Source organism: Haliotis cracherodii, unplaced genomic scaffold (genome assembly GCF_022045235.1).
Source record: "Haliotis cracherodii isolate W230 unplaced genomic scaffold, xgHalCrac1.p SCAF_2, whole genome shotgun sequence".
Taxonomy (NCBI): Eukaryota; Metazoa; Mollusca; class Gastropoda; order Lepetellida; family Haliotidae; genus Haliotis; species Haliotis cracherodii.
In genome coordinates this window covers 74271916-74296930 of record NW_027266275.1, presented here as the reverse complement: position 1 = coordinate 74296930, position 25015 = coordinate 74271916, and the positions used below count along the sequence as shown (strand labels likewise).

At 44.1% G+C, this 25015-nt stretch overlaps 2 protein-coding genes across 3 annotated transcripts in view; both read left to right on the top strand.

Annotated features, from left to right (window-relative positions):
* The first annotated feature begins 3762 nt into the window (after positions 1 to 3762).
* LOC139467797 (mucin-2-like) lies at positions 3763 to 6624 on the top strand. Its single transcript, XM_071249303.1, has 3 exons — positions 3763 to 3911; positions 4629 to 5721; positions 5857 to 6624. The coding sequence occupies exons 1-3, from the start codon at positions 3763 to 3765 to the stop codon at positions 6622 to 6624; spliced, it is 2010 nt and encodes a 669-aa protein (XP_071105404.1).
* A 2725-nt stretch (positions 6625 to 9349) lies between these two features.
* LOC139468509 (neuronal acetylcholine receptor subunit alpha-10-like) overlaps positions 9350 to 25015 on the top strand; it is a 201594-nt gene continuing 185928 nt past the window's right edge. For both annotated transcript variants that reach the window (XM_071250502.1, XM_071250501.1), the window contains exon 1: positions 9350 to 9428. The gene's annotated coding sequence lies outside the window, so the exon portion shown is untranslated. The remainder of the gene's footprint in view (positions 9429 to 25015) is intronic.

Below are 25015 nucleotides of genomic sequence, written 5' to 3'. Positions count from 1 at the left end.
TCAGGAAGGTAGGTGAGTGAGTGAGTGAGTGAGTGAGTGAGTGAGTGATCTCACGGTCACGGTCTAAGCGAGTGGGGTTTAACGCCGGTTTTATCAATTCTCCTGACTATTAGTCCCAGTTTTCCACAAGTGTAACAATAGACTAGGCAATATGAAGACGATATTCTGTCTGATTCATAAACATTTAACTTGTTACAAATATCATATTTAAGATAACACTTTCCAGGTAAAACATTTTCCCACATTACATTTTTCTCGAATCCAAGATTCGTCCATGTACCCCGGTATGACAGAAATACATTTGAAAGCGGCGTAAAACGCTATTCGTTCACAGAGACCAGGTCCATTGTTAACAGGAGAATATTCCAAGGGAAAACCGTAGATTATATTTGTCCCATGACTGCAGATGACAGCATCACTAGATGTAGATCAAAGCAGCCTGTTACCTCCCGTCCCGCGACAGTGATTGAACGAGTTGATAATATTACTCGTTCACATGTAAATGATGATATATAATACATGGGATCCCTTACGAGAGCCTGTACATTAAACATATCGCTTGATAGATATTAATTAGTTGACGAATCCGTGGCTTCACCGAGTAAAGACCATATACTGGGGAGGCATTTGATGCCAGACCATGAGATTCTATTTCAATTAATTATGAAATGAATACCAACACAGATGAGTGTTAATATTCATAGGTTGACAGCTACACCACATATAATAATGACTCCCTAACCCATAACATACACACAAGTACTATTGTAACATTTAACGTGAATTCATGGCTCGCTCTAAAGAGTGCCTGTATAGGGACAAAGCATTGTTTCAGATCACCAATCGATACGTTTTGTTCATTTTGTGTGGCAGAACGGGAAAGTCGAAGTCAAATATAATCGTCGCCTTGTACAGCGCTTGCTCTATACGTTGGTCGCAAAATAATAAAGGGTGAGTGCCCCTTCTTATCATCGCCCATTTAGCCGTCTTTCTTATGGCTTGCCCAATAAGCGATCGCCATGTCTGAAAGTCAACCAGTAAACTGGTCGCTCTGTACGGTGGATGACCAGTGATAAGAGACGGGTGCAAGATAAGTAGACGTTCGCTTTCATTTTCGTCCAGTGAAGTGGTTCCTCCTCTTCAAGTCGTCGAATATTTTTTTATGGTCGCCCATAAAATACTCGCCCTTGTATTGGTCGCCTCGGTCAGTGCTTGCCCTGTCTGATGGTCGACAATTAATCGGTCGTCCTTTCGGTGGTGGCCCTGTCTGATGGGCGACCAATGAAGTCTGGTCATTCCTCGAACACCAAATAGGGCGACCACCTTCCTGATGGATATAATGTTTGTATATTACATATATGTTTGATGGTCGACTTGAAGAATGGTCCCCCTGTTTGACATTCGACTAGAAGAGTGTTTGACAGTCGACTAGAAGAATGGCCCCCCTGTTTGACAGTCGACTAGAAGAATGATCGCCCTGTTTGACAGTCGACTAGAAGAATGGTCCTCCTGTTTGACGGTCGACTAGAAGAATGGTCCCCCTGTTTGACGAACGACTAGAAGAATGGTTTCCATGACTGATGGTTGACTAGACGAATGGTCGCCCTCTTTGTATATCCACCAGGAGAGAGTGAGTTGATGCATAACGTCACATCGGCAATATTTCAGCCATATCGTGATGGGGCCTTCAGGAAGGTGGTCGCCCTGCTTGCTGTTCGACGAATGAGGAGGTCTTCCAGTACGCTTTTCGGATGCCTTAATGTGAAAGTGGATACCCTGTTCAATGGATCCCATGCCCTATGACGTCCGTTCCTTCACCAATATAAGAAGGCCACCCAGTTCGGTCGTCGCCCCATAGATCGGTAGCCATATAATGTTGTCACAAGTGATCGGCCCGAGTGGCGCTGTGTAATAACTCGGTATGGCAGATATCGGGTTTATTACGTTCACTATTGTATTGCATTCTCTGGTGTTATAGCAAGGTAGAGTATGTTGATCGCGATACGGACGTACTAGTGTGTGCTGGCGTATTATAGAGTATCACTGAAGATACTGGAGCTTTTATGGTCTCAGCAGGAGGGAGCATCGGCTTTTACGTCGACCAGTAATCAATGAAACCAGACGTAAAATTAATAACATCACTTTCTTATTAATTGGCCCATGTCCTGACAATACAGTGTCTACAACATATGTCTGAGGATTCAATACGACCATTTCTTTGAAATAATGTTCTTTGTTTGGGATACATGGAAATTATCCATCTGAATGTTTTGGAACCTCAGCGACAAACGTTGTGGAGCGACTGCAATCTGGTTTGCTGCATAACATCTTTCAATGGTATGGGGTCCTGGAAATATTTCGGACTTTTCACTGCGTATAAATACTTTACTTGATAAGTATTTGTTTTCACTCAATCCCAAATACGAAACAACACGTATCATTCAGCTTTACAAAGTAATCAGAAAACACACCTTTGTAACAAAACCATGAGGAGTATTCATAAGTCACCTACTCGCTGCTAAGATTTATTTGCAACTCGAAGAGAAAACTGAACTGCAAAAACCTTCTAGTTCAGTGATATCATCGAAAATATGAGTCTGAACCCCGATTTCTCATCCCAAACTGGCCCCCACAGGAGATATCACTTGGATGAGATCAAGCGATATCTACACTGTGGATATCGCTGCTATGAAATTACATCACAATGCTTTGCAGACCATTGTGACGGCACTGGTTACCATGACGTCACAATTAAATGACATCACTTATGGCTCTGCTACTGAAGGTGTTTGCAGTGCTTTTTACACTGAAGACACTGCTAATTACTGTCTACAAATTGAAAAAGTTGGAAGAATGATGTTGGATGATAAATAAAATCTCACCCTCGTGTCGTTTGATATCAAATATATCAACACTCGTTGATAAAAGTGACAAAAGCCCTCGGCAAGCCTCGGAATTTTCCGACTTTTATGAACTCATGTTGATATATATGATATCAAAAGACATTCGGGTGAGATTCGAAGTAAAATGTTTGTGAATCTGAACCCTGATATATAAACAGACTACCGAGATATGTGAATCTGAACCCTGATATATAAACAGACTACCGAGGTATGTGAATCTGAACCCTGATATATAAACACACTAGCGAGGTATGTGAATCTGAACCCTGATATATCATTACAGACAAACTTGCGAGGTATAATCTGAACCCCGATATATAAACAAACTTGCGAGGTATGTGAATCTAAACCTCGATATATTGACACACTTGCGAGGTATATGAAGAAGTAAATGTAGGCGTAAAAATAATTAAAAGTTCGATAATAATGTGTCGTGTATAGTGTATCGTCACTTCATGCATTGGGCGCATAGCGACATTTTTACACCAATACTGGGGTTGCAGCTGAACACATCGACAAATGTCCACTCCTGGTACCACAATTTGTTATCCTGGCTTCTGCAAATCTGCACTCGAGGCAAAATAACGCTGCCCCTCGACGCGATGGACCAGTCTCCTCCAAGAAGCGTCCTCTTCCCTCGACATGATACGGCGTGAGAGAATGTCGATAGCAGTCCTTGTGTCATTGAGTCGACGCTTCCTCCACTGTTGTATCGAGTTAGATACACGTGTTGACTAGGCAAACTCTTAAATGCATCCCTGATCGACCAGCATGCTGTTCAAGTGGAGTCATAACAAATCTACTGGTGTGAGTCAACACGAGATGGTGGTCGGGACATACTCTTTCTGCCTTTACATGGATGAAGGGCGGCTGTGGGAGCCCCGCCGGAACACAGGAACCCTCAAGTGCCCAACTCAACCGCGGCAGTGCCTGCCTCTTGCTCAAGTCCTGCCGCAACAACACCATTGTCCTCCAACTAAACCGGAACGACAAGCCGTTTGAGAAGCCGTTGTGTAATTGACTCACCGAATAATATCGCTTCCGGTGGCGATCAGTTGATCTTTTGTAGTAACATGCAGAAGGCTACTTGATCAATGAATCATGTATAGACTCAATCAATATACGGCCAAAATATCATTTAAGATTATATTGACCGCATTCCATCTATCATAGCATGGTGAGTTCACACAGCCCCCCTGACTACTTGCTGGCGGTATATTAGAAAGGGAAGGAACGGTCTTTCTTCGTGAATTCAATAAAGGATGTAATATGGGTATTTCCTTCACAATTGCTTTTCACATTGTACAGGCATATAATGGAAAATTTTAGTTTTATAGGAGAGACACTTCACAGCAGTTTTAGCGGTTTCATTTCAACAGAAGAGTCAATCTGAAAGCTCTGTGTAAACATCCGATTCTTCCACTTTCATCGTGATAAATAACGATGCGTCCACAACGTAATACAAAAAATGACAGCGATAGCATACTGTTTTTTGTTCCCATGTAAATGTGAATGTACACATTGAACTAGCTACAAAAAAGTTATCTATAAAGAACTGGAATACTATATTTTGGAGAAGTTTGGTTGAGTTTCAGACAAGATCCAAATTGTCCTAATTAGATACAGTGTCTGGTGCTTCCTACTAATCACAAAGAAGGCAATATGACTAAAACTAGACTGAGACGAAATACATCGCTAGACAACATTTAAATCTTACTCATACAGACAACACACATCGGTACCAATACCAAGATCACCTGTAGCTAACATACATCAGTACCAACAGCAAGGTCACCCAGCTCTGTCCAACATCCATCAGTACCAATACCAAGGTCATCCAGCTCTGTCCGACATAACAACACCAATGTCACCCAGCTCTGTCCAACATACCAACACCAAGGTCACCCAGCTCTGTGCAACATACCAACAACAAGCTCATCCAGCTCTGTCCAACATACCAACTCCAAGGTCACCCAGCTCTGTCCAACATACCAACACCAAGGTCACCCAGCTCTGTCCAACATACCAACTCCAATGTCACCCAGCTCTGTCCAACATACCAACACCAAGGTCACCCAGCTCTGTCCAACATACTAACTCCAAGGTCACCCAGCTCTGTCCAACACACCAACTCCAAGGTCACCCAGCTCCGTTGAACATACCAACAACAAGGTCACCCAGCTCTGTCCAACATACCAACTCCAAGGTCACCCAGCCCTGTCCAACATACCAACAACAAGGTGATCCAGCTCTGTCCAACATACCAACACCAAGGTCACCCAGCTCCGTTGAACATACCAACTCCAAGGTCACCCAGCTCGGTCCAACATACCAACTCCAAGGTCACCCAGCTCTGTCCAACATACCAACACCAAGCTCATCCAGCTCTGTCCAACATACCAACTCCAAGGTCACCCAGCTCTGTCCAACATACCAACACCAAGGTCACCCAGCTCTGTCCAACATACCAGTTCCAAGGTCACACAGCTCTGTCCAACATACCAACAACAAGCCCATCCAGCTCTGTCCAACATACCAACTCCAAGGTCACCCAGAACTGTCCAACATACCAACTCCAAGGTCACCCAGCTCTGTCCAACATACCAACTCCAAGGTCACCCAGCTCTGTCCAACATACCAACTCCAAGGTCACCCAGCTCTGTCCAACATACCAACTCCAAGGTCACCCAGCTCTGTCCAACATACCAATAACAAGCTCATCCAGCTCTGTCCAACATACCAACTCCAAGGTCACCCAGCTCTGTCTAACATACCAACTCCAAGGTCACCCAGCTCCGTTGAACATACCAACTCCAAGGTCACCCAGCTCCGTTGAACATACCAACTCCAAGGTCACCCAGCTCTGTCCAACATACCAACACCAAGGTCACCCAGCTCTGTCCAACATACCAACACCAAGGTCATCCAGCTCTGATAACATACCAACTCCAAGGTCATCCAGCTCTGTCCAACATACCAACACCAAGGTCACCCAGCTCTGTCCAACATACCAACTCCAAGGTCAACCAGCTCTGTCCAACATACCAACAACAAGCTCATCCAGCTCTGTCCAACATACCAACTCCAAGGTCACCCAGCTCTGTCCAACATACCAACAACAAGCTCATCCAGCTCTGTCCAACATACCAACTCCAAGGTCACCCAGCTCTGTCCAACATACCAACACCAAGGTCACCCAGCTCTGTCCAACATACCAACACCAAGGTCACCCAGCTCTGTCCAACATACCAACACCAAGGTCATCCAGCTCTGTCCAACATACCAACACCAAGGTCACCCAGCTCCGTTGAACATACCAACTCCAAGGTCACCCAGCTCCGTTGAACATACCAACAACAAGGTCACCCAGCTCTGTCCAACATACCGACAACAAGCTCATCCAGCTCTGTCCAACATACGAACTCCAAGGTCACCCAGCTCTGTCCAACATACCAACTCCAAGGTCACCCAGCACTGTCCAACATCCATCAGTACCAATACCAAGGTCACCCAGCTCTGTCCAACATACCAACACCAAGATCACGCAGCTATGTCCAACATCCATCCGTACCAACACCAAGATCACCCAGCTCTGTCCAACATACCAACACCAAGGTCACCCAGCTCCGTTGAACATACCAACAACAAGGTCATCCAGCTCTGTCCAACATACCAACTCCAAGGTCACCCAGCTCCGTTGAACATACCAACAACAAGGTGATCCAGCTCTGTCCAACATACCAACACCAAGGTCACCCAGCTCCGTTGAACATACCAACAACAAGGTCATCCAGCTCTGTCCAACATACCAACACCAAGATCACGCAGCTATGTCCAACATCCATCCGTACCAACACCAAGATCACCCAGCTCTGTCCAACATACCAACAGCAAGATCAACCCCTTTGTCCAACACAAATCGGTACCAATACAAAGATCACCCAGCTCTAGTTAACAAGTACTTGTGATACAAGGGTACAACGCGTCGCAGCCAACAAAGTATACTTTGTGGTTTGCGACGCTTTGTACCATGACTGCATGAGACAATCACGGGTTTGTCTGGCCCAGGTTAGATTATTTACAGGCTGCTCTGACATACATGTAATACTGCTGACTGTGCGTAAAAACAAACATACATATTTACTCGGCAAATACGTCTATAACTAAACAACAACAACAAACCAATGCCTTAAATGCAAGCTATCTCTATTCGGGGCTCATGGGTGGACAACACGGGTGGCGCTGTTGATTTCATAAACCGAACAAAATAGGGCCCGCCTGCTGGTGGACTACTTTTTTTCTGATTGGTTGATAACAGAATGGGAGGGATGTGTGTTGATGTCACGGATTTCTTGTTGTTGTCAACAGTTATTTGTGTGTTCATTAAATAAGCAGCCAGTGGAGTTATTATTATTGTTGGATTTATATACAAGAATTGACTTCAATATCTTTTAATTGCGCTTGAGTTACATTACCTCCATAAACGAATAGGTCCTTTATAGAATAGGTCCTTTATAGAATAGGTCTTCAGCAACCAATACTTGTCGTAAAAAGCGTCTATGCTTGTCGTAAGAGGCATCGGTTGGTCAGGCTTGCTGACTTGGTTGATGCATGTCATCGTATTCCAATAATGTGGATCGATGCTCAAGATGTCAATCACTTGATTGTCTGTTCCAGACACAATCATGTACAGACCGCCGCCAGATAGCTTGAATATTGTGTAGTGCGGCGCCAACAGACAAACAAACATGTCTCCGCGGTGGGCCTAGATTGGGAGGATTCATTCCCCCTGAACTAAACGTACATCACCAAGTTAGGGTTAACCCCTGTGAAACGTGGCAAGATAGAGGGAGAGGGGGAGTGCTGCGTGAAAACATCAAAGAAAGAAGGAAACAAACAAACAAACATAAACGCAGAAACATATTGAAGTCAATTGTAAATTGCATCGTTATCATTGTTTGCTTGATATGAGCGAGTGAGTGGGCTTTTACGCAGCATTTAGAAATATTCCCCTCATTTGGCTTCACACTTTCTACCCATGAGGAGAACCTCGGATCAACGGTACGAACCAACGCTTAATTCGTAGAGGCCTCAGTGGGCAGGTAATACTCGTTTGGTTGGGTCATGTAACCTTATGATATATCTTTGGTAGTTGTAGATAATTACACCGCCTCCGTGGTCTAGTTGAAGAGCGTCCGCCCGGAGTGCGGGAGATCCGGGGTTCGATCCACGGCCGCGTCATACCAAAAGACGTTAAAAGATGGTACTTGTTGTTACCCTGTCTGGCGCTCGGCATTAATGGGCTAAAACAAGGACTGGTCGGCTCGGAGTATACTGTGTCTGAGTGGGGTATTCATGTTAAACTGCGGCATGGTATCTCAGTGGGCTAGCACTATAAATCGGCATCAGTCCGGACTAGTACAAGCAGACACACACACACACACACGCACGCACGCACGCACGCACGCACGCACGCACACACACACACACACACACGTGCATGCACGTCGCTATATAAGTGCAATAATCTTGGACACGACGTTAAACCCCATTCCACCACCTTGTAGATAATTATAGTATTGCTTAGAGATGCATGCTTGGCTGGGGTAGGGGTACTTAGTGTTCATGACAGCCTCCGAGGTCTATTGGATACAGCGTCTGTCCGGTAAACGGAGGGTCCGTCGTTCGATCCCCGGCCACGTCATACCAAAAGACGTTGACATATGGTACTTGTTGTTACCCTGCCTGGCAACGGCATTAAAGGGGTAACCAATGTCAATGTCATGTGCCTGAGTTGGATCTACACCACCACACACGTCTAAATGACCACAAAGTCTACATCACCGCATTATCCAACATCATCACACAATTCTACACCACACTCTTTCATATTCAAACGATTCTCCACTAGCACCGGTTATGCACATCTATACATATATATAGATGTATGTTTGTATAAGGGATATTTCTGAGTTGTCTCCCTGCCACCACGAGGCGACAGCAGAAGATACCCAGTCTCAGGATGGAAGAGGTAGCATTGCTTCCGTCTGTGTCTTCAGCATATTCAAGAGGAACAAAACAGCAATATGTTTTCTTCGAACACTTCTTCTCTCTATCGAAACTTGCCCCATCTATTCACCCGAGATTCACATGTCCAAAATAATCGACAATTGCTTTTGCCCGCTCTGCCGAACCCGATCGAGTATGACCAGTTTAACAAGTCTTCAAAAGCATCACGTCAAGACTGTCAGCTGAGCGAGGGAAGGAAATCATTTGGGTTTTCCATTTATGGGTAGAACGAACCTTGTGTGGGTTACAATGTCTCCATAAACAATCTCGCGTGCACTTTCTTGATTTGTGCTCTGTAACCCTCGTGGAAGAAGGCAGCTGACGCATGCGCAGACCTAACTGCCTGGTGGTGAACAAGCCAGCTCATTGATCGCGTAGAGCCTGGCAGTGGAGCAGTGGAGGTATAGATAGCAAGCCGTGGCACTGGCCTCTCATTTCTCCCATCACCAACACACGGTAAGCCGTTTTATATAATCTCTTCATACAGCCACAGAGTTACTTAGCCCAGCGTCTAGATTTCTGACTTATCAGGAAATAATCTAGGGTTGGTGCAGCTGGTTCCACGTTTGACGAGGACATTTGTTTACGGTTTAGGGGCAACTAAGGACTTCCATTTGTTATTATCATAGTGACCATCACAATCCAGGGGAAATACCGGCTTCCTTGATGTTTATCTCTCACATGAAGACAATCAAGACATGGCACCAGCTACTACATAAAGAACACCGAACGATCGTTTCTGCTGCGGAGTCACTGAAGCATTTAGTGTCACTGTGAGTGCGATGCTGATTCCGTTACTAACTAGCTTATTGTCTTAGGAAATGCTCCACTTACAGGCTTCTTACATCTGGAGGAGGACTCTCGGGGCGGCTCAGTCAGACACTGACACCGTAGACCGGTGCTGTAAATGTCAGCATGTCTCACAAGACATAGCTGTGTAATGAGGCCACCTATAAGTGAGTCTTGTCCTGACCTTTCTGTGGTTCAGTATTCCACCACAGCCACCACTTAGTACTGCTTCCAGCTTACCTGTTCCGCCCATCATTGTCGGTTCCTCATCCAAACGTCTTCCTTCCATCTACTTCCGGAATGCCCCGTCTCATGCAGCGCATACACATACCCCACACAGCAAGTGTTATGAGGAGACGCACCTCAAACTTCAGTAGGTGTGTCATATAATGTCACATATCTTCAACATATAGGGTAGGGAAGAGAATTTGTGGATGTCAACTTCTTTATTATGAGGAACACAACGTTTTGGAGTATGTACTATATACGCCCAAACGTTGTGTTCATCTGATGAAGGAGTAAGTTATATATCCTCATAATAAAGAGGTTGACATCCGTAAATTCTCTTCTTTCTGTTTATCACTACTAAATGCCTTTTCAAAGGTCTGTGACTTGTTATATGACGTTTATGTAAAAAGCTGCTGTTCCTTATATACCGTACCTCTGTCACACGTGTGAGGGACAGGTCGGATGTGTGTTGGATTTGACATTAATTCTTTGGAGGATACCTGTTGTATGTATACAGCGTTATAAAGTGCGCAGTGTGTGGAATAACACGTTGCATGTTATGTTGGACACGTGTGATTATTGCACACATTGTGCACGTGTGTAACGTAACGTTTTATATGCACTGCTATCGGCCATAGCTGCACGGTTCAGTGGTGTGAACTACACGCTCCAAGTATATGCCACCTAACATGATCGACACGCTCGAGGTATGTAACATCCTGACATTTGTCTGAGCGACACACTCCAGGTACATAACACCTTATACTCGTCTGAGCGACACACTCCGGGTACATAACACCTTATATCAGTCTGATCGACACGCTCGAGGTATGTAACACCTGACATTTGTCTGAGCGACACACTCCAGGTACATAACGCCTTATATCAGTCTGAGCGACACACTCCAGGTACATAACACCTTATATCAGTCTGATCGACACACTCCGGGTACATAACACCTTATATCAGTCTGATCGACACACTTCGGGTACATAACACCTTATATCAGTCTGATCGACACACTCCGGGTACATAACACCTTATATCAGTCTGATCGACACACTCCAGGTACATAACACCTTATATCAGTCTGATCGACACACTCCGGGTACATAACACCTTATATCAGTCTGATCGACACACTCCGGGTACATAACACCTTATATCAGTCTGATCGACACACTCCGGGTACATAACACCTTATATCAGTCTGATCGACACACTCCGGGTACATAACACCTTATATCAGTCTGATCGACACGCTCGAGGTATGTAACACCTGACATTTGTCTGAGCGACACACTCCAGGTACATAACGCCTTATATCAGTCTGAGCGACACGCTCGAGGTATGTAACACCCTGACATTTGTCTGAGCGACACACTACAGGTACATAACACCTTATATCAGTCTGATCGACACACTACAGGTACATAACACCTTATATCAGTCTGATCGACACGCTCGAGGTATGTAACCCCTGACATTTGTCTGATCGACACACTCCAGGTACATAACACCTTATATCAATCTGATCGACACACTCCAGGTACATAACACCTTATATCAGTCTGATCGACACGCTCGAGGTATGTAACACCCTGACATTTGTCTGAGCGACATACTCCAGGTATATAACGCCTTATATCAGTCTGAGCGACACACTCCAGGTATGTAACACCTGACATTTGTCTGAGCGACACACTCCAGGTACATAACACCTTATATTAGTCTGAGCGACACGCTCCAGGTACATAACACCTTATATTAGCCTGAGCGACACGCTTCGGGTACATGACACTTTACATTAGTCTGAGCGACACACTCCGGGTACATAACACCTTATATTAGTCTGAGCGACACGCTCCAGGTACATGACACCTGACATTTGTCTGGACGTCCTGGCTCCAGGTATATTGCAGCTTATATTAGTCTGAGCCACACGCTCCAGGTACATAACACCTGTTTCAGTTTCGCAGGGATCACGTACACTCATGCTGTAGCATGAACGTTTAAGAATTGGCGTTTCCACGCCTCGGTATGGGGTGTCAGTGTGTCTCACGGGAAAACAACACTAGCTTACAGGTCATCTTCATACTGTTTCAGCCAACTGATACTGATCCCAAATAGTTCTGCACCAGCTGTGACGACATACCCCGCGTCTCTATAAAACATTAATAAATCATCGGAAGCCTTTTTATAACAAATGTCAGGAGTACGTAATGAGAAATGTAATCATATAGTTTTTTGTTGGTGAAGCATTCAAAAGTGCTGCTCTTTGTGCTACTGCGTTGCAGTCAACCACAGCGGTAGCTAATCCCATGTGAACTGGAAGCAGAGTAATTTCAAGTATTGAGAACACAACTTATACATCTTGATGAGTGTAAGCTAACCCCTGTGGGGCTGAATATGAAGACATACGATAAGATGCAAGTAGTCTTGCAAGGATTACTATGGGGAGTAATGGAGAATCTAACGTGCATTCAAGATGAGACGGGACAGAACATATCAGAACATGTTTCCACTAACACTGAACCAACCTACCCGAGCATTCCCCTTCTGTCTTCTCTAACCCCAAACCTGCCCGTGCATTGCAAGCACTGTCTCCACTAAAACAAAACCTACCCGTGCATTGCAAGCACTGTCTCCACAAAAACAAAACCTACCCGTGCATTGCAAGCACTGTCTCCACTAAAACAACACCTACCCGAGCATTGCAAGCACTGTCTCCACTAAAACAACACCTACCCGTGCATTGAAAACTCTGTCTCCTCTAACCCAAAACCTACCCGAGAATTGCAAGCACTGTCTCCACTAAAACAAAACCTACCCGTGCATTGCAAGCACTGTCTCCACTAAAACAACACCTACCCGTGCATTGCAAGCACTGTCTCCACTAATACAAAACCTACCCCTGCATTGCAAACACTGTCTCCTCTAACCCAAAATCTACCCGTGCATTTGCAAGCACTGTCTCCACTAAAACAAAACCTTCCGGAGCATTGCAAGCACTGTCTCCTCTAACCCCAAACCTACCCGTGCATTGCAAGCACTGTCTCCACTAAAACAACACCTACCCGAGCATTGCAAGCACTGTCTCCACTAAAACAACACCTACCCGAGCATTGCAAGCACTGTCTCCACTAAAACAAAACCTACCCGTGCATTGCAAACACTGTCTCCTCTAACCCAAAACCTACCCGAGAATTGCAAGCACTGTCTCCACTAAAACAAAACCTACCCGTGCATTGCAAGCACTGTCTCCACTAAAACAACACCTACCCGAGCATTGCAAGCACTGTCTCCACTAATACAAAACCTACCCGTGCATTGCAAACACTGTCTCCTCTAACCCAAAAGCTACCCGTGCATTGCAAGCACTGTCTCCACTAAAACAAAACCTTCCGGAGCATTGCAAACACTGTCTCCTCTAACCCAAAACCTACCCGTGCATTGCAAGCACTGTCTCCACCAAAACAAAATCTACCCGAGCATTGCAAGCACTGTTTCCACTAAAACAAAACCTACACGAGCATTGCAAACACTGTCTCCTCTGACCCAAAACCTACCCCAGCATTGCCCTTCTGTCTCCTCTAACACTAAACCTACCTAAGCATTGCTCTTCTGTCTCCATTATTACTAAATCTACCCGAGCATTGCCCTTCTGTCTCCTCTAACACTAAACCTACCCGAGCATTGCCCTTATGTCTCCTCTAACACTAAACCTACCCGAGCATTGCTCTTCTGTCTCCATTATTACTAAACCTACCTGAGCATTGCTCTTCTGTCTCCATTAATACTAAACCTACCCGAGCATTGCCCTTCTGTCTCCACTAATACTAAACCTACCCTAGCATTGCCAACACTGTCTCCACTAACACTTGTGCTCACAGTCGTTGTTTCAGTGCGTCCCAAAAATGTTCGATTGAGTTTAAATCTAGAAACTCCGGGGACCATGGCAGGACATGGATGGTGTTATTCCTGAAAAAAAAGACTGTTGTCAGTCTTGCTGTGTGATATCGCGCGATGTCTTGTTGGAAAATGAGCTTCGCTTATTGCATTGGAAGGACATGTGGCCAAAGAATCTCATCCGTGTACCGTTGTGCCGTTAACTTCTCCATGCGTTACACCAAGTCTGTTCTACAAGTGTATGAGATGGCTGCCCACATCATCACACTACCACCACCAATTCTGTCCACAGGTTTGCAGTTTCGTGCATAACGTTCCCCGCGACGCCTGTCAACACGAGGTCTACCATCCGCACGGCGAAGCACAAAATGTGACTCGTCACCACACCAAACTTGTCCCCATCGCAGTTGTGGCCATACTCTGTGACCTTGACACCATTGACGTCGTGAAAATGACACCACGAATTGGTCGTCTAGCGCGAATCCGTTCAGCGCGCAAACGTTTAGGCACTGTCTTGGCTGATATTCTTCGCAATCCTGGTATTGCTGTATTTGAAGAGGTGGCCGTGGCGGTTCTTTCACGAAAGTGACGTAGCCGTATGAATCTGTCCTCTGCTCTATAATTGATACATGGTCGACCTGTCGTGGAAGGTCACGTGTGTCTGATACCTTTTCCACAGTCTTGTAATTGTCCTTGGTGCTAGGTGGAAAGAACCTGGCTAAGATGATTATTCTGGTTGCAGTCTTCTGATGGCGTTGTTGCGTTGGGCCTCCGTCAGTCGTAGCATTTGTTCGCTGCTCTCTTTCTGTACGATTGTGATGTCATGCAAATGGAAACCCAACAAGTAATGTTGCACGTGCATGTCATGATGGTGTGTTTCAGCGTGATTTCTTCATCTTTTCACCAAATTTCTGCAGTACCTTATTCTTTCCACACAATCCATGCAGAAATGATAAATTCATTTTTGGTATTAATTTTGTATGCCTGCCGGCAACACTGTCAGATATCTACTACTGTTCCGTTTTTTGGTGTGCAGAATATAGGTGCAAATGAGGGTTTAATGAGTCGTGGATGTTACTGAATGCTTATAACTCAACGCTGAGTATTTCTTTTTTCTAAGTGTGCTGCTGATGCTGGTGTCAGATGCTGTCCAACCCAACAGTAGAACGTCACAAGCCTGGTAGAGCGAACTAGACATTAATTTATTTTGTGACTCAGCCATTCCCAATTGTCATGAACGATTCTCATTTGTCTTCTATCTGTAGGAGCAGATACATTACCTGATCAAAGAGGTGGACGAAATGTGTTTAAATGCTCTCAAAAGGTGAAATTGTCTTAGCTATTGACATCATGATGCACTGTGGTAGATAGTTCACACTTTACCATCTGCAGTTTATAAAGATCGGTTGTTTCCGCTTGAGATAATTATATAATCAATACACTACCGTAATACATCGCCTTAACATGTAATCCATCTTATTTTCGCGCCATTATTGGTTATTTACCTTCCAGCACGTGAAGCCATGCTATGTATTTGGGTTTTGTAATAGTGCAGTGACTCATAGCTTCGATCTGTACAAAACTGATGCCCCGCACTCAGCTCAGCAGTGACTATATATATATACATATATATGATAAAGAACTACCTTTAGTTATCTTTATGTAACGTACCCATTAAAAACTTTCTATACGCTCAATGTACTTCTCTTGAAGGATTTTTCTCTACTCTCATGAAAATATGTTTGTTAGTTTGTTGTTTAACGCCGCACTCAGCAATATCCCAGCTATATCACAGGCGGTCTGTAAATAATCAAGTCTGGACCAGACAATCCAGTGACTGATCATGAGTATCGATCTACGCAATCTCATGAAAAGGACTCTCTGTATTTTCAGGGTAAGAAATGAATGATTGAATGAATTTCTTTATTTCCTCCAGAATTTACATCCAACCATTTCTCTATCTCCATGTGAGCTTGGGAAAGTAACCCAGGTATAGCTGGTGCTATCAGTATCCTCCGGTCTGTGATTACTATATCATTGCATTCAATTTATAAGCAATACACTAGCTTGTCGTTAACAACCACTGGCTTGTCTCGACGGGGTCCGGGTTCGACTCCCGACATGTACGATACCCACCTATGGTGTCCCCCGCTGTTACATGGATTGAATAGTGCTGAAAACGGAGTTAAATAATACTCACTCACTCATTCACTCGCATATGGTAACTTATTTATTTCTTATAAAATTGCAGTATAACTTCATGTATAGTCCATGGTGGTTGGGAAAATGAGGGGGTTGGGAGAAGGGGAGGGGGAGGTTCGGGGTCACGGGTCCAGTACTAGTTCGGTGGTGCTGGTAAGATGAAAACATATTGCTGGTCGCACCGCATCTGCACGGAAGCAACGGTACAGATAGATCAATACCACTCTTTTTCGACTTCATAGGAGTTCCGTTATAACTGTTATTTTCGATGTAACTTTAGTGGGTTTAAGGCTTTATACGTCTATTTAGGCCCAGTTAATGTGAACCAGTTTCAATCACTGCATGGAAACCACAAATGAAAAGATTCCAGTGAATTTCTCCGTAGAAGCAACCATGAAGAAAACATGTCCGTCAGGGCTATTACCCCGAGTCCCTGACACATGTTAACATTGATAAGGCGGAAGAACGAACATGCTTTCGAGGACCGGTCTTCAGACTGCACTGATGTGTGTATGTCGTCCATGTGAGGACGTCGAAGACGTCGAAGTGAGGTAGCCGTCCTGGAGGTAGTGGGCCCATTAGACCACCCCATCCAAGTCAAGTGAATGGACCGAAAATAAATACTCACCCGTCAAGGTCATCTGGGGAGAAGCGTCTATGTCAGATTATCAATCCTAGTGGGCAATTGATTCTCCACTGTGGCAGTGGAGAGTTCCGTCCTGCTTGGTGCTTCGCATGTCAGCTTTACCATCACAGGCCCCTGTTTGCAAACGCCTGGCCATTCATTTTTCTGATGGACGATACAGCAAGACCATTCAACGGACACAGAGGGCACAGTAGCATTTACATAGGGTTATCGTTGATGGTAGAAGGTTCTGACGTGGGTCTGGTTAAGACTTTGCCGGCTGGAATGAGATGGGAAGGTGTCCATTGAGAATGTAAGCAGTGATGTAATGAATGAGTTGCAGTGTGAGTGGGGAATGTAAGCAGTGATGTAATGAATGAGTTGCAGTGTGAGTGGGGGAATGTAAGCAGTGATGTAATGGATGAGTTGCAGTGTGAGTGGAGGAATGTAAGGAGTGCTGTAATGGATGAGTTGCAGTGTGAGTAGGGGAATGTAAGGAGTGATGTAATGAATGAGTTGCAGTGTGAGTGGAGGAATGTAAGGAGTGATGTAATGAATGAGTTGCAGTGTGAGTGGAGGAATGTAAGGAGTGATGTAATGAATGAGTTGCAGTGTGAGTAGGGGAATGTAAGCAATGATGTTATGACTGTGTTGCAGTGTGAGTGGGGGAATGTAAGCAATGATGTTATGACTGTGTTGCAGTGTGAGTGGGGGAATGTAAGCAGTGATGTAATGGATGAGTTGCAGTGTGAGTGGAGGAATGTAAGGAGTGCTGTAATGGATGAGTTGCAGTGTGAGTAGGGGAATGTAAGGAGTGATGTAATGAATGAGTTGCAGTGTGAGTGGAGGAATGTAAGGAGTGATGTAATGAATGAGTTGCAGTGTGAGTGGAGGAATGTAAGGAGTGATGTAATGAATGAGTTGCAGTGTGAGTAGGGGAATGTAAGCAATGATGTTATGACTGTGTTGCAGTGTGAGTAGGGGAATGTAAGCAATGATGTTATGACTGTGTTGCAGTGTGAGTGGGGGAATGTAAGGAATGATGTAATGAATGAGTTGCAGTGTGAGTGGGGGAATGTAAGGAGTGATGTAATGAATGAGTTGCAGTGTGAGTGGAGGAATGTAAGGAGTGATGTAATGAATGAGTTGCAGTGTGAGTAGGGGAATGTAAGCAATGATGTTATGACTGTGTTGCAGTGTGAGTGGGGGAATGTAAGGAGTGATGTAATGAATGAGTTGCAGTGTGAGTGGGGGAATGTAAGGAGTGATGTAATGAATGAGTTGCAGTGTGAGTGGAGGAATGTAAGGAGTGATGTAATGAATGAGTTGCAGTGTGAGTAGGGGAATGTAAGCAATGGTGTTATGACTGTGTTGCAGTGTGAGTGGGGGAATGTAAGGAGTGATGTAATGAATGAGTTGCAGTGTGAGTGGGGGAATGTAAGGAGTGATGTAATGAATGAGTTGCAGTGTGAGTGGAGGAATGTAAGGAGTGATGTAATGAATGAGTTGCAGTGTGAGTAGGGGAATGTAAGCAATGATGTTATGACTGTGTTGCAGTGTGAGTGGGGGAATGTAAGGAGTGATGTAATGAATGAGTTGCAGTGTGAGTGGGGGAATGTAAGGAGTGATGTAATGAATGAGTTGCAGTGTGAGTGGAGGAATGTAAGGAGTGATGTAATGAATGAGTTGCAGTGTGAGTGGGGGAATGTAAGCAGTGATGTAATGGATGAGTTGCAGTGTGAGTGGGGAATGTAAACAGTGGTTTAATGAATGAGTTGCAGTGTGAGTGGAGGAATGTAAGCAGTGATGTAATGGATGAGTTGCAGTGTGAGTGGGGGAATGTAAGCAGTGGTGTAATGAATGAGTTGCAGTGTGAGTGGGGAATGTAAGGAGTGATGTAATGAATGAGTTGCAGTGTGAGTGGAGGAATGTAAGCAATGATGTAATGAATGAGTTGCAGTGTGAGTAGGGGAATGTAAACAGTGATGTAATGAATGAGTTGCAGTGTGAGTGGAGGAATGTAAACAGTGGTGTAATGAATGAGTTGCAGTGTGAGTGGGGAATGTAAGCAGTGATGTAATGGATGAGTTGCAGTGTGAGTAGGGGAATGTAAACAGTGATGTAATGAATGAGTTGCAGTGTGAGTGGAGGAATGTAAACAATGATGTAATGAATGAGTTGCAGTGTGAGTAGGGGAATGTAAACAGTGATGTCATGAATGAGTTGCAGTGTGAGTGGAGGAATGTAAACAGTGGTGTAATGAATGAGTTGCAGTGTGAGTGGGGAATGTAAGCAGTGATGTAATGGATGAGTTGCAGTGTGAGTAGGGGAATGTAAACAGTGATGTAATGAATGAGTTGCAGTGTGAGTGGAGGAATGTAAACAGTGGTGTAATGAATGAGTTGCAGTGTGAGTAGGGGAATGTAAACAGTGATGTAATGAATGAGTTGCAGTGTGAGTGGGGAATGTAAGCAGTGATGTAATGAATGAGTTGCAGTGTGAGTGGGGGAATGTAAACAGTGGTGTAATGAATGAGTTGCAGTGTGAGTGGAGGAATGTAAGCAGTGATGTAATGGATGAGTTGCAGTGTGAGTGGGGGAATGTAAGCAGTGGTGTAATGAATGAGTTGCAGTGTGAGTGGGGAATGTAAGGAGTGATGTAATGAATGAGTTGCAGTGTGAGTGGAGGAATGTAAGCAATGATGTAATGAATGAGTTGCAGTGTGAGTAGGGGAATGTAAACAGTGATGTAATGAATGAGTTAAAGTGTGAGTGGAGGAATGTAAACAGTGGTGTAATGAATGAGTTGCAGTGTGAGTGGGGAATGTAAGCAGTGATGTAATGGATGAGTTGCAGTGTGAGTGGGGAATGTAAGGAGTGGTGTAATGAATGAGTTGCAGTGTGAGTGGAGGAATGTAAGCAGTGATGTAATGAATGAGTTGCAGTGTGAGTGGAGGAATGTAAACAGTGGTTTAATGAATGAGTTGCAGTGTGAGTGGAGGAATGTAAGCAGTGATGTAATGAATGAGTTGCAGTGTGAGTGGGGGAATGTAAGGAGTGATGTAATGGATGAGTTGCAGTGTGAGTGGGGGAATGTAAGGAGTGATGTAATGAATGAGTTGCAGTGTGAGTGGGGGAATGTAAACAGTGATGTAATGAATGAGTTGCAGTGTGAGTGGGGGAATGTAAGGAGTGATGTAATGAATGAGTTGCAGTGTGAGTGGAGGAATGTAAGGAGTGATGTAATGAATGAGTTGCAGTGTGAGTAGGGGAATGTAAGCAATGATGTTATGACTGTGTTGCAGTGTGAGTGGGGGAATGTAAGCAGTGGTGTAATGAATGAGTTGCAGTGTGAGTGGGGGAATGTAAGCAGTGATGTAATGAATGAGTTGCAGTGTGAGTGGGGTAATGTAAGCAGTGGTGTAATGAATGAGTTGCTTTGTGAGTGGGGGAATGTAAGCAGTGATGTAATGGATGAGTTGCAGTGTGAGTGGGGAATGTAAACAGTGGTGTAATGAATGAGTTGCAGTGTGAGTGGAGGAATGTAAGCAGTGATGTAATGGATGAGTTGCAGTGTGAGTGGGGGAATGTAAGCAGTGGTGTAATGAATGAGTTGCAGTGTGAGTGGGGAATGTAAGGAGTGATGTAATGAATGAGTTGCAGTGTGAGTGGAGGAATGTAAGCAATGATGTAATGAATGAGTTGCAGTGTGAGTAGGGGAATGTAAACAGTGATGTAATGAATGAGTTGCAGTGTGAGTGGAGGAATGTAAACAGTGGTGTAATGAATGAGTTGCAGTGTGAGTGGGGAATGTAAGCAGTGATGTAATGGATGAGTTGCAGTGTGAGTAGGGGAATGTAAACAGTGATGTAATGAATGAGTTGCAGTGTGAGTGGAGGAATGTAAACAATGATGTAATGAATGAGTTGCAGTGTGAGTAGGGGAATGTAAACAGTGATGTAATGAATGAGTTGCAGTGTGAGTGGAGGAATGTAAACAGTGGTGTAATGAATGAGTTGCAGTGTGAGTGGGGAATGTAAGCAGTGATGTAATGGATGAGTTGCAGTGTGAGTAGGGGAATGTAAACAGTGATGTAATGAATGAGTTGCAGTGTGAGTGGAGGAATGTAAACAGTGGTGTAATGAATGAGTTGCAGTGTGAGTAGGGAAATGTAAACAGTGATGTAATGAATGAGTTGCAGTGTGAGTGGGGAATGTAAGCAGTGATGTAATGAATGAGTTGCAGTGTGAGTGGGGGAATGTAAACAGTGGTGTAATGAATGAGTTGCAGTGTGAGTGGAGGAATGTAAGCAGTGATGTAATGGATGAGTTGCAGTGTGAGTGGGGGAATGTAAGCAGTGGTGTAATGAATGAGTTGCAGTGTGAGTGGGGAATGTAAGGAGTGATGTAATGAATGAGTTGCAGTGTGAGTGGAGGAATGTAAGCAATGATGTAATGAATGAGTTGCAGTGTGAGTAGGGGAATGTAAACAGTGATGTAATGAATGAGTTGCAGTGTGAGTGGAGGAATGTAAACAGTGGTGTAATGAATGAGTTGCAGTGTGAGTGGGGAATGTAAGCAGTGATGTAATGGATGAGTTGCAGTGTGAGTGGGGAATGTAAGGAGTGGTGTAATGAATGAGTTGCAGTGTGAGTGGAGGAATGTAAGCAGTGATGTAATGAATGAGTTGCAGTGTGAGTGGAGGAATGTAAACAGTGGTATAATGAATGAGTTGCAGTGTGAGTGGAGGAATGTAAGCAGTGATGTAATGAATGAGTTGCAGTGTGAGTGGGGGAATGTAAGGAGTGATGTAATGGATGAGTTGCAGTGTGAGTGGGGGAATGTAAGGAGTGATGTAATGAATGAGTTGCAGTGTGAGTGGGGGAATGTAAACAGTGATGTAATGAATGAGTTGCAGTGTGAGTGGGGGAATGTAAGGAGTGATGTAATGAATGAGTTGCAGTGTGAGTGGGGGAATGTAAGGAGTGATGTAATGGATGAGTTGCAGTTTGAGTGGGGGAATGTAAGGAGTGATGTAATGAAAGAGTTGCAGTGTGAGTGGGGGAATGTAAACAGTGATGTAATGAATGAGTTGCAGTGTGAGTGGGGGAATGTAAGGAGTGATTAATGAATGAGTTGCAGTGTGAGTGGGGTAATGTAAGGAGTGATGTAATGAATGAGTTGCAGTGTGAGTGGGGGAATGTAAGGAGTGATGTAATGGATGAGTTGCAGTGTGAGTGGGGGAATGTAAGGAGTGATGTAATGAATGAGTTGCAGTGTGAGTGGGGGAATGTAAACAGTGATGTAATGGATGAGTTGCAGTGTGAATGGGGGAATGTAAGGAGTGATGTAATGAATGAGTTGCAGTGTGAGTGGGGGAATGTAAGGAGTGATGTAATGGATGAGTTGCAGTTTGAGTGGGGGAATGTAAGGAGTGATGTAATGAAAGAGTTGCAGTGTGAGTGGGGGAATGTAAACAGTGATGTAATGAATGAGTTGCAGTGTGAGTGGGGGAATGTAAGGAGTGATTAATGAATGAGTTGCAGTGTGAGTGGGGTAATGTAAGGAGTGATGTAATGAATGAGTTGCAGTGTGAGTGGGGGAATGTAAGGAGTGATGTAATGGATGAGTTGCAGTGTGAGTGGGGGAATGTAAGGAGTGATGTAATGAATGAGTTGCAGTGTGAGTGGGGGAATGTAAACAGTGATGTAATGGATGAGTTGCAGTGTGAATGGGGGAATGTAAGGAGTGATGTAATGGATGAGTTGCAGTGTGAGTGGGGGAATGTAAGGAGTGATGTAATGAATGAGTTGCAGTGTGAGTGGGGGAATGTAAACAGTGATGTAATGAATGAGTTGCAGTGTGAGTGGGGTAATGTAAGGAGTGATGTAATGAATGAGTTGCAGTGTGAGTGGGGGAATGTAAGGAGTGATGTAATGAATGAGTTGCAGTGTGAGTGGGGGAATGTAAGGAGTGATGTAATGGATGAGTTGCAGTGTGAGTGGGGGAATGTAAGGAGTGATGTAATGAATGAGTTGCAGTGTGAGTGGGGGAATGTAAGGAGTGATGTAATGAATGAGTTGCAGTGTGAGTGGGGGAATGTAAGGAGTGATGTAATGAATGAGTTGCAGTGTGAGTGGGGGAATGTAAGGAGTGATGTAATGGATGAGTTGCAGTGTGAGTGGGGGATGTAAGCAGTGATGTAGTTATAGAGGCTAGGTGTGTATCTCGTGTATTGGTTACGGTGAAGAGAGTCTACATGTGTGTCTCGTGTATTTGTTACAGTGAATAGAGGCTAGGTGTGTATCACGTGTCTGGATTACAGTGAATAGATACTAGGTGTGAATCTCGTGTATTGGATACAGTGAATAGAGGCTAGGTGTGTATCCCGTGTCTGGGTTACAGTGAATAGTGACTAGGTGTGTATCTCGTATTGGTTACAGTGAATAGAGACTAGATGTGTATCTCGTGTATTGGATACAGTGAATAGAGGCTAGGTGTGAATCTCGTGTATTGGATACGGTGAAAAGAGGCTAGGTGTGAATCTAGTGTTGGTTACAGTGAATAGAGACTAGGTGTGTATCTTGCGTATTGGATACAGTGAATAGAGGCTATATGTGTATCTCGTGTTGGTTAGAGTGAATTGTGACTAGGTTTGTATCTTGTGTATTGGTTACAGTGAATAGAGACTAGGTGTGTATTTCGTGTATGGGTTACAGAGAATAGAGGCAAGGTTTGTATTTCGTTTTGGTTACAGTGAATAGAGACTAGGTGTGTATCTCGTGTATTGGTTACAGTGAATAGTGACTAGGTCTGTGTCTCGTGTATTGGTTACAGTTAATAGAGACTAGGTGTTTATCTCGTGTATTGTTACAGAAAATAGAGGTAGCGTGAGTATCTCGTGTATTGGTTACATAGAATAGAGGCTAGGAGTGCATCTCGTTCTTTGGTTACAGAGAATAGATTTAAGGAATGGAGGCTAGGTTTGTATATCGTGTATTGTTACAGAAAATAGAGGCCGCGTTTGAATCTCGTGTATCGGTTACAGAGAATATAGGCTATGTGTGAATCTCGTGTATTGATTACAGAGAATATAGGCTAGATGTGTATCTGGTGTATAGGGTACAGAGAACAGAGGCTATGTGTGAATCTCGTGTATCGGTTACAGAGAACAGAGGCTATGTGTGAATCTCGTGTATCGGTTACAGAGAACAAAGGCTATGTTTGATTCTCGTGTATCGATTACAGAGAACAGAGGCTATGTTTGAATCTCGTGTATCGATTACAGAAAATAGAGGCTATGTGTGAATCTCGTGTATAGGTTACAAAGAACAGAGGCTGTGTTTGAATCTCGTGTATCGGTTACAGAAAATAGAGGCTAGATGTGTATCTGGTGTATTGGTTTCAATGGGTAAAGGGGTGAGGCTAAGTGTCGGTATCACGTAAGGAATTACAGTGTTCAATGCGCGGCTATGCCACAGGAATAGTTTGTTTATGGATATAGATTCATTTTACACAGATTGGACATTTATTGACAATAAAAAGAAAGACCTGAAGCAGCCATCACGTTCATGACAAACTAGCATGTACGTTCAGGTTTCAATATTCACGGGCATTTTCTAAACGGCCACTACACGATATGTCACGATGACCCAAGCCTTTCAATCATCTCATATTTTGAAACGCTGGGGGAACGTTGAGTCGGATGTAGTATGAACCATGAGAAATAATTACTTCCTAAAAACCGCCTATATTTCAAGTCGCTGATAGACGTCAATTGGAAAACGTTCGTTCACCTTCGCTGTTTTAGACTTGCTGTCTACAAGAAGTAAACTGTTCATGATCCATATGAACATCGGATCATTTGCAGAAGCATGGAAAACCGGTGACTCAGTGACCAGAGGCACCAAGACGTTTAGAGCTCTTTTCGATTAACCGTCCCAATATCTGCTGCTGGAGAATACAAATACCACATTGGCCTTAATTAAAATTGTATCTCTACATTGAACTACTAGTCAAAGGAACATTGAATCCGATTCATCCACTGTGTCTTTGGTAGTTATTTAATATACAAATACACAGGTGTAGTTAAGTGAAACCTAACAACAACACCGCGTGGCAACAACACATATAAGTCTTCCAAATAGATTCTCACATCATTGAGTACAAAATACATCACACAAAACGGTCCTTTCCGTCTTCCCAAGCCACATCATTTTGGACACCCTTGTCACACAGTGAAACTATGTTGTCCTACAGAGTTAAGCTATGTTGTCCTATAGGGTTCAGCTA